At 38.5% G+C, this 10,191-nt stretch overlaps 1 protein-coding gene across 1 annotated transcript; it reads right to left on the reverse strand.

The window, feature by feature from the left end:
• Window positions 1-4,522: 4,522 nt before the first annotated feature.
• LOC126803979 (uncharacterized) lies at window positions 4,523-7,650 on the reverse strand. The gene is made up of 9 exons (XM_050531719.1): window positions 7,462-7,650; window positions 7,301-7,366; window positions 7,107-7,212; window positions 6,959-7,001; window positions 6,688-6,760; window positions 5,829-5,916; window positions 5,129-5,185; window positions 4,965-5,043; window positions 4,523-4,791 (listed from the first exon to the last, which is right to left on the reverse strand). The coding sequence occupies exons 1-9, from the start codon at window positions 7,530-7,532 to the stop codon at window positions 4,778-4,780; spliced, it is 597 nt and encodes a 198-aa protein (XP_050387676.1). The 5' UTR covers window positions 7,533-7,650; the 3' UTR covers window positions 4,523-4,777.
• Window positions 7,651-10,191: the final 2,541 nt, after the last annotated feature.

The raw sequence follows: 10,191 nt of genomic DNA on the forward strand, positions 1-10,191 counted from the left end.
ATCCAGGAGCACACTGCTCCCTTTAAGGGAAGAGCTAGCTGGGATATCATTCATGAATTTGCAGCAGCTGCATGAGCGCTAAAATTAACTAGTGTATATGTCTGTTTTCTCGCCCCAGTAGGAGAATATTGGCATGCAAGTCATTAGGTTTCGTTTCACATGAGAGTGAGTATAAAATGAACTGAACTAAGCTTATAGTATAGTACTGTTCGACGTACTGATGATCAACATATGTGTATATATAAAATAAATCACCAATAAAGTTGGCTCTGAAGAAATTATCCATATGGAAGGCTGAATTCCCCCGCCCCCTTTGGGCTAATCATATCCATTTGACTGTAACTAAGACGGACTTGTATTAATTATTCATCATCGGTTGGGTTAGAAATGCAACCGTAACCAATCTCCTCTGCATCATCCGATCCAGTTATTATTAACCCTCATTTTGGCTAACAATTGTGGTAAGAGGAGTAATACAGTATAATTCGAGAATTATGGTAATTACCTGAAAAAGTTTTAGAAAAAACTTGCGTACAACTTAGTATGTATGTATGTGTTTGAACTTTCACATTTGCACATTTTGGGAACACAAATACAAATTTAAACCGTTCAAAAGTTTTGTTTATTAATAAAGATCATTTTTGTAAAAAATCAATATAAACAAAAATTGTTTATCAGTCGATTGCATTAAATAAATGAACAGTCATGATAAAAGTTAGTAGTCTCATAATTAGTCGTCAATTTGTTTAATGCAATCGATTATGAAAACGACTTTTGTTTATATTAATTTTTTTTACAAAGATGATCTTTATTGGTTTATTTAACTTTTGAATTGTTTAAGCTTTTTATTTACATTGCAAAAAGTAAGTAAATGAGAGAGAGTTCAGACGCGCACATACATACTATTTTGTACATAAGTTTTTTTTTTTCAAAAATGTTTTACATGGTAATAGACAAGGGAAGATAAACTAGAGAGACCTCGGATCATAGCGTCAGTTATTAAATTGCCAAGTAACAACCGATGCTATCGATTAAGACACCCTAAGTTGCCATCCCAACTTACAATGATGTTATCAATGTTTTCCCTAAGTAATTGCAGCTGATTGACACCCTAGTCAATCACCTGGCCCGGCCCTAGCTTGATACAATGTTTTTATCGCATGCACAAGTTAACTCTATTATGCCTAACCACTTCTAAAAACAAGACAATTACAACAACTCCTGTATTATGCCTAGGTAAGTAGCTAGGTATACAGTGAGCCTATTTAAGATGAATAAGATATCGTACATTCGTACCACGTTGTTTCAGAACCCCAGCCCGTAGCAAGTTAGAGAACTTTGTGGTTCTACATCCATAACATATCCCTCAGCTCTCAGCAGTACGTCCTCTGCTTATCAATTTTTCCTTGAACAAATGGCTCATAATCTTCGAAATGAATGGCAATCCTTAATCCTACGGGAACTGCCGGAAGTAGTACCAGCAACTGTTTCAACTTCAACCCATGTCATTTTTGTGTTTATGGTTTCTACACTCCTTGCTTTGATTGACATCAAATTCCAAGACAGCACCTGTTCCCCATTTGAGACACATCATAAGACAGTCATGCTCACCGTCGTATCCTTAATAGCATATTGCCTATTCCTTCGGGTTAGGCACACCTTCCCTGTTAATCGCGCACCTAGCTTCCAAATCGCCATGCGTTTTTCTGGTCTACTCGCAATCGCTTCCTTACTATCACTTGTTCTTACTGATTCTTGGCACCCTCTCCCCTACATCATCTACATTTTCTATATCCTGGGCCACTGTCGAGGCTTAGTCAGAGTTCTGTGTGTCTTGGCTTACCAACATGCCGTCAACCGATGCAAGTATGTCATAGGCGATTGTCATTTAGATGTACGTCGTCACTGGAGAAGAAGCCGCACTGCATTGTTGCCGCTGACAGTCATCCCTACTTAAATTTTTCTGTACTTTGTTTAAACGAGCTGAATCATTCAGTTATATGTACGTACTTGTTGTTATATGATGTAAAATAGGGTCTTCGTGAGTGTTAATAATCTTATTAGGTAATAAGATTAAAAAATATATATTACCGTTGTGTTCCTTTTCTTTTTCTCTTTAAATAATAATTACTAAGCTGGTGTAAATTTTGTTTTAATGTATTATTACAATAACTACTATTAGAAACTGAGTTTTTTTTTTATACATATTAGAAACTGAGTTGGATTGCACTAGAGTTTAGTATATATCTACAATGAGTTCATTAGTTTTCTTTTTCTTCACCATTTCACCAAACATTTTTGTAATAGGTTAATTGGTGAATTCGATGACACAAATGTTAGTTTTAATTAACTTTATCTTAATGAATGCAAACATGAAGTTAAAAGACGAAGATCGAAGAGACTGGCGATCTGCAAGACTTATATCTTTAATCTTTTTGATAAATTTGATGTAGTGGCATAGTCCATAACGATTCCAGCAGGTCAATCTATTCATAAATGTCTAAAGATTGAATTTCAAGTTAACAGACTGAAAAAATAACTTAATCTGTGTCGGGTAAATCTAATTCATTCACAATTCAATACACCAACAAGGATTAAATTAATTTGACGATAAAAAAAATTGCACGCGGAAATGGCATTCTTTTCGAAGATCCAAATTCTGGCGTTTTAAGTCTGACTTGATAGAGCAATTTTGCCAATAGATGAGCTAGCTAGCGGACGTCCCAAACAGCATCAGACAATGTGGTATATATAAATAGTCAATTTTTATTGATAATGAACAAAACAACGGACCCCGGCCAAAACAACATAGTAACCATGATTCAAAAGTATGTGTACAGAAGTGTTCGATTACTCTTGTTTTCCAGCTTGCTTGCTCGAATCATCTTAGGCCGGCCGGCCTTTGCTTTACAAATTTTGATGAGGCAATGGAGCGAGCTGGCAGGAGGAGAAAGCAAGGAGATATTCATTTAGCGCAACGCAGTGGAGCTTCGGTTTTAACAATGACAACACTCACTTTTCCTTTGCTTCTAAAATGAAGACTAGGAATGACCGGAATCACTTGGTATCTTACAAAACACAGCTGCAATTCCTGGAGGCCAGGAGGCTGAAGGCTATAAACAATGATGAAGTAACCTGAAGCAGCTTCACGTGTATTTCCCAGAAGGTTTAGGAATGTTGACGTTGACGTCTTGACGATCCCAGCTGGCCGCCCCTACGTACTTTGTTCTCGAACACACAAAGCATTTAGACACTGTTTGTCCCACCTGTTTGCTAACCTGGATACCTCATTAATAGAATTTCAGATTTAAGATCTCAAACATATTTTTGAAAATCTTTCATATGGTATACCACCTTTATTCTGCTATAAATCTGTTCATCCAAGACTATATATGTGGAAGACCTACCATGCAGTTCAATTTCTTGTGAAATTTCAACACGCATATATCTCCATATCAGTCAGCGGCAGAGCCAGAATTCTAAATTTATTAAGGCATAAATGAGTTATCAAACAAAATCTTTACATAAGCATATAAATTTAAATAATTAATTTTCTGATTGGCGTGTTCATCTTCTTATCTTATGTTGAAAAAAAACACAATATCTAAAAATATATTAAACACCAAACATTAAATAAAACTTATTTTTGATAGGGAAAAAACATTTAACTGATTCTAAGAATGTCATTTAAACTAGACTGGGTTCCAAACCTCTTTTAAAAAGCTGACATTTAAGTTAATAAAAAAATAGAAAAGGCTAATTACACAATTTATAATATGAGATTTGTATATGAAAAAAATATTTAGAACAAAAGAAAAAGAAAATGACATCAAAGAGGTTTGAACTCGCAACTTTTTAGTTGGACTTTTGTTGGGGCACCAGTACAATTGTTAACCTATAGTGCCCCACTAATATATTTACAGTGGGTTACGGAGCCATTACCATCTGCCAGTATTGGCAATCAATACTTTGCTTATGAGATTCTTTCTGCAAAATTGTGCTGATCAGTAATGCATCGACAGCCAACTCTAGATTTGATCTAATGTGTAACCAAAGAAACAAAAGGTGAGGAGAATAACGAAGGGTTTTACAAAGGAAGGATGAATATCTTAGAATTTTGGGTTTTGCTAAAGAGAGACTGAACGTATACACCCGTAGAATTTAAGAGTGAGCTATGCTGAGCCTTTATACAAACGCATGCAAAGTTTTGTCGTGTTTGAATACTATTGTCTGTTTTTTTTTACTAGGCAAAATTATATATTTAGTCGGAGACTCCAATTGCATTGATTTCTACGAGGAAGAGGATCTTTTCCTGAGACTCAGTTTACCACGAGCTTCCTGGCCTCTTCTTCCTGACCTTGTCTGTCTCTTCTTTTTGCCTCCTCTCCCGTCTTGATTAAGCATTCATCAACATTCCCTCCCAACCCATGTCATCATTACCGTCAACCAGCTTAACCTATCAATTGGGTATTATCAGCTTTGAGATTTGTTGTTTTGCAATTTCTTGGTGAGATTTGTAGTAAGTTAGCAGAGTTGAACATTAAATAGAATTTTCCATATTACTGGTGTATAACTTCATTTCTTCTCTGACAAATAGCATACATCAATAAAATCCTATATAGGAAAATCCAAAAAGGGCCTGTTTACTCTCAAAAGACATTTTATCCCGAGTTGTTACGTATCCATCTCCACTAAACCATCGTGTCGCTGGTCTGAGAATACAATGTGAGTTACAGGGCGGAACCAGTCTGCTAGAATAAGATCACATTCTCATCCATCAATATCTTGGAGCTGCACCAAACCAGAAATTAATATTGCAAATCAGACACTGAAGTACAGATGCAATGGCAACAGAATGATATCAGCTTTAAAACCGTATTACAGACTCAACCAGGCTAGGAACAATGGTATGAAACAGCAATTTAAATTATATAATAATATTTTCATTTCAGTGTCTAGCTTACCTCCACCAATCGTTGCTTCAGGCAACCGCTCAATTGAATACCTGTGTTGGGTGATGTACATGATTGGCACACCAGGGATCTGCATTTAAACAAGCTAAATTACGTACTAAGGTCTTAATGTCACACATAATACTCCGAAACTGTTTTTGTATTAATTATAGTACCTTTCGGATCCTTCGTTTCAAGTCTCGATCACATGTTGCCACAATGTAGCATTTATGCTGCAATCCAACAAGAAGATCAACATCGGTCATAGGGAACTTACAGTCAATTGCATCATAAAATGCTGATAAGCTGCAAAAAAATCACTAAAGACCAGGCAATAACATAATATGAGGATATTAATGTGAAATAAAAGCTTTGGATAAACAAAAAAATGCATTGAATTCTTTTAAATGACAGAAACATGCATCTACAGTTTCAAAAGCCACCTATATGGCTGCAATGCTGTTGTTCGGATTCAAATTTCCAAGTCTAAAGATTATGCAGCCACTACCAGCAGGCAGCAGATAACTACTATATACATACCATATTCACACAGCTGTGAACATTCAGCACCATAGATTAAGTATACCAGAACCTTCTAGAAGTGTATCATATTTCACTTAAACATGCTTGTTTGCAAAAACAGAACAGGATATCGATTAATACGCTGACCATAGTGATCTAAATTAAGTGTAGTTCAAATAAACATTTTGGGAGTAACTATTTGATTATTCTGCAGTCTGAATACCAATCACAAAAGAAAGGAGGGACATCTACAGAAGATCTCTATTTCACCCACTGAAGAAGGAACAAGGGCAAGTTGTGGTTGGGGGCGTTCAGAAGACTCAGAAAAGTAGGATTAGTTACTGGGTATCATACCTGGGTAACTCTTTCAACAAGACAGTCATCAGCATAAGTTCCCTTATGAGTACATAACAGTCTCTCAAAACGGGGATCTTTTGCAATCCTATCAAAGAAAAATCTTAATTAGACTTTTCAGGGTTCAATTAGATAAATTATCAATGCTGTATGAGTTATCACATTGGTTGTGCACATTTAACAAGGACAAACTATTACAGTCATTACAGACGTAGTAGACTAGAACAAATATACTATTTTAAAATAGCTAAAAAACAAAAGTAAGGAGATGCAAGAGGAAGTAATGAAGAATGCTAATAGAATAAGTCAAGCATACATAAACCCAGCCATTTTGATGGAGCAGCCATAAGCTGCTGGAAAACCAATATCCTCTCCAGAAGCCAAAGACTAAGCCCAACCCTTTCATTCCAAAAGAATGTCTCAATGATTGTTAAAGGTTCTTGCCAGGTTAAATTTCAGTTTAAGAAGAAAAAAAATAGAATCTAGTGTTTTTAAGAGTCAGTCTGTTTTTAAGGGTCTTGAGTGTGTCTTATGTTATTTAAGTTGTATGGTAAAGATCTTATGAAACTCTAAGAGTGGAGGGGTTGTATCTGAAGCCTATAGAAATGGCTTTTAAATGTGATCTGAAAATCAGATAAAAAAAAAAATCTATCGTTGTGCCTTGGTTTTTCACCCCTAACCTTCCTCATTCTAGTTTCCTTCTAAACCTTCTGTTTCTTTCAGAACTATATTGTTTCCTTGTTCTCTCAACACTCCCTGAGCATCGTAACCAAGTTTTCACCAATTGTTGCTCTCTCCTGCATTAAAATTGAACCTTGTGCCCATGATGTATTATAAGTTCAAAAACATAGGAAACTACCTCAGAGCCACACGATATTTCTGACCCAACTTCTCAAGCTCTGCCATCACACAATCTGTGATGCAAGGAGTGCCTGTAAATTCAAAAAACAGAAGTCCTTTAGAACAATAAACAGAAAGAAGTTTACAAGGTGCCGAATCACATTTTGGTAACCAATATAAGTAGCAGCGAGAATATTGTCTGCAATAAATCTTGTTATCAAACCCAACATTCAAAATCAATGCCGCAGGAAATTCAACAATGTATACAAGCGAATAAATCAAAGACTCACATTTTGCATATAGGCAGTCCATCATTCCCTTCTCCAAATCCAACTGCAGAAGGTGAAAGGAAAATCATTAAACACAATACAAGAAATTGACTACAAGTTGTAGCTTATAGTTGTAGCTTATACATGAAAATTAGCACCAAAGACTCACCTTATTCTGGATAGAGAAATTGATGAAGTTGGTATCAACCAAAACCCGGTAAGGCGGCCCCAAAGCAGTGTTGTACTTAAAGAACAGAGCCGAAGAAACATTTGGCCTACATTACAACCACCCAAAATGTCAAAACCCAACAAAAAAAAAACATCAAATCAATATCTGCCAAAACTCGAGAAACAAAAGCTTACACGTTTCTGGGCAGCTTTTCTTTGCTGAGATCCTTCTTCTTCGGATTCAAGACTTCCTCTTTATAGCTGAAATAAAAAAACACAGCCAAGAACAAATCAAAACACAAGTCTTTTAAGCACAAAAGTGATGGAATGAACACGAATAGGATTGAAAGGTTTACTTTTTGATTGCTTTCTTGGTGACCACTTTCTTCATGACTGCGAACTTGGGGCCTTTCTTTGCCTTCCCCATCTCTGAGAGCAGAGAGCAAACCCAGATGAACCAAGTGGGATTTTGAGTAAGACCCTAAAACCCTTTTGTTCGGTAAAGGAATGACCTACCGAACAGAGAAACAGAGCCGGCGAGTGGTTTTGATGTCGTAGGTCGAGCTCTACCGGTAATTATGGGCTTTCGACTATATACTACTCGTAGTAAATTTGGATCCACGATTTTTACCTTTTTAAAGTAAATTTTTTTGTTTTATTATTTTATTATTTTTACTATAATAAAATAAAATAACAATCTCTCGCTTCTTAATAATAGGAATCCAGTCAAATTCTAAGGACAATTTCATAAAATTATGGACTTGTTCCGGGAGAATTACTATTCTACCCTTGTGTGTGTCTTAGCCTAATAGGTTTCCTGTTAGGAGATAGATTAGCATCTCCGTAGTAGATTAGGACTCCGAATCCTACGGGATTGTGGTGTTGTAAATGCCTATATATAAGCCCCCATATCATTCAATAATATACAAGTATTTCATCCTCAAACACGTTATCAGCACGAAGCCCTAAAAACCCTGAATCTTTTAGAGCCTTCCGAAATTTTCTTCCCTTCCTCCGCCGCCGCAAGTTTCCTGCCGCCGCCGCAGCCCCTGCCTGCTGTCGCCGCAACCCCCTGCTGCCGCCGCAGCCCCTGCCCTCGCAAGCCCCGCAGCTCCTGCACGCAGCCCCGCAGCTCCTGCACGCAGCCCCGCAGCCCTGCAGCCCCGCAGCCCTGCAGCCCCGCAGCTCCTGCACGCAGCCCCGCAGCGCTTCCTCTGCATTCGCTCCGCAAAGTTCCCGCATCAAATCACTCAAAATTGCTCCTCCCGCATATTCACGCAAGAGACGTGAAAGTCACAAGCAAGGACTTCGCTCAAGAGAAGCTACTCCCGTATACTACAAACCTCCCAAGGTAAATTTTTATAAACGTTCCCGCTTTTGAACGTATAGATATATTATATCGGGCGCTATTAGCCTTCTTCTTGTCTTAATTCCGGCCTTTCTTATAACGCCGATGAGACTATAGAGGGATGGGTTTCCCCTCTTGGTCGATGTTTTCTGTGTGACGGTCCTGGGGGAGTCACGATTGTTTTGAAAGGGAAGTTAATCGATTTTCGTGTGGTCGCCTGAGTGCACCGCTGTTTTGGGTGCGATCATGAGTATCGCCGCTTGCATCGATTTTTCTTGTGACCATATACGTCACCCCTTCTAATTCCTATTATACTTGAATCTAATCGATTCCGTATTCGTTTTGTAGATGTCATCGCCATCTCGACCGGAATTTGGCCTTCTTGATCTAGAAGGAAAGGAATACCACCGCTGGGTTTCCGACATGGAACTCGCTTTCGAGAGCCGAGGGATTGAAGGCATGTTTGCCGACCCTCCTGCTGATTTCCCACCCATGGCTAAGACTCAGACTCTCATCTTTATGAGACGTCACATCCATGCAACTCTCAAGAGGCAATACTTGAACGTAAAAGATCCTAAAGAATTATGGGACAAACTACGCTTGCGGTACAACAACGTTCATGATAAGCTTCTTCCTGAATTGACCGTTAGATGGGATAACATCCGTCTATTGGACTATAAGAGAGTGGATGATTTCAATCAGGATATGCTATGCTTGCAATCCGATCTTGGCACTGTTGGTGTCATCAAGACCGACCTAGATCTTCTCAATAAGACATTGGACACGTTTCCAATCAACTATGAGGTTCAAGCTCATACGTACCGCACTCATGTAGAGGAAGGGAAGATCCGGTCTTTTGCCGACTTAATGGCACTCTTAGCTAAGAAGGAGAGACATTCTGAGATTCTCCTCAACAACAACAATAGACCTGTTGGCACTAAAAGAATTTCTACGCCACAGGCTAACTATGGGAAAGCTCCTAAGCAAAAGAATCAATCAAGGAACGCTCCATATCAGCACCAAAATAACAACTCTCGTAGTGGGAGGCAACAAGGCCGATCTCGGCCTCGGTCCAATACATGGACCCGTGATGGTGGCGGCGCCGCACCCTCAGGGGGAGGCCATCCCCGTCCCACACTCCAAGGAGGCCGTGCACCTCCTAATGCCTCCACTTCCGGTAATGGCAAGTCTCCATGCTTCAAATGTGGCTCCTTTAAGCACTTTAATCGCGATTGTCGCGCTAGCAAAGAGATGATCAAGGCTTACTCCGCCTACAAGAAGTTTCTACAACCCGAATCGAATCATGTGGATGAGGACCATGAGATCGAGACTCACCATATCTCCATGAAACCCAAGCCCCTTGCTTCTAAAGCTAGGCCTCCGGTTGCTACCATGGATACTCCCGACTTTGATTAGTCGTTTTAGCTTCTTTAGCTTTATGATTCAAGTATCGTTATGGCCGACCGCCATTGTTATTTTCATTGACTTTTGTAATAGTCTTTTGATTTTGGAATTAGAAGTTTATGTGTGATGTATTAAAGATTGGCATTCAATAAAATTTCTCATTTCTTGCTTACAAGACGATCTCTTTGAGAATTTCATTTATCCGACACTTAGCATGATGATCGACGTGTGCAACTCACGTGGTTTTTAAATTGGACGCTTTTGGGTCACATGGGACCCCAATAGCACTACATTGTGAATTTGGAACTTAAAATTCGGAAAACGAACCTCGGAA

This window comes from Argentina anserina, chromosome 7, assembly GCF_933775445.1.
Source record: "Argentina anserina chromosome 7, drPotAnse1.1, whole genome shotgun sequence".
Lineage (NCBI taxonomy): Eukaryota > Viridiplantae > Streptophyta > Magnoliopsida > Rosales > Rosaceae > Argentina > Argentina anserina.

What these genes read in the sequence shown, in the direction of transcription:
- LOC126803979 (XM_050531719.1), bottom strand. Translation starts at nt 7,532, where the DNA reads ATGGGGAAGGCAAAGAAAGGCCCCAAGTTCGCAGTCATGAAGAAAGTG. An exon ending in GGACTGCCTATATGCAAAAT is followed by an intron (nt 6,761 to 6,958) that starts GTGAGTCTTTGA and finishes TTGAATTTACAG; the next exon opens with GCACTCCTTGCATCACAGAT. An exon ending in TTGTTGAAAGAGTTACCCAG is followed by an intron (nt 5,186 to 5,828) that starts GTATGATACCCA and finishes GTTGGATTGCAG; the next exon opens with CATAAATGCTACATTGTGGC.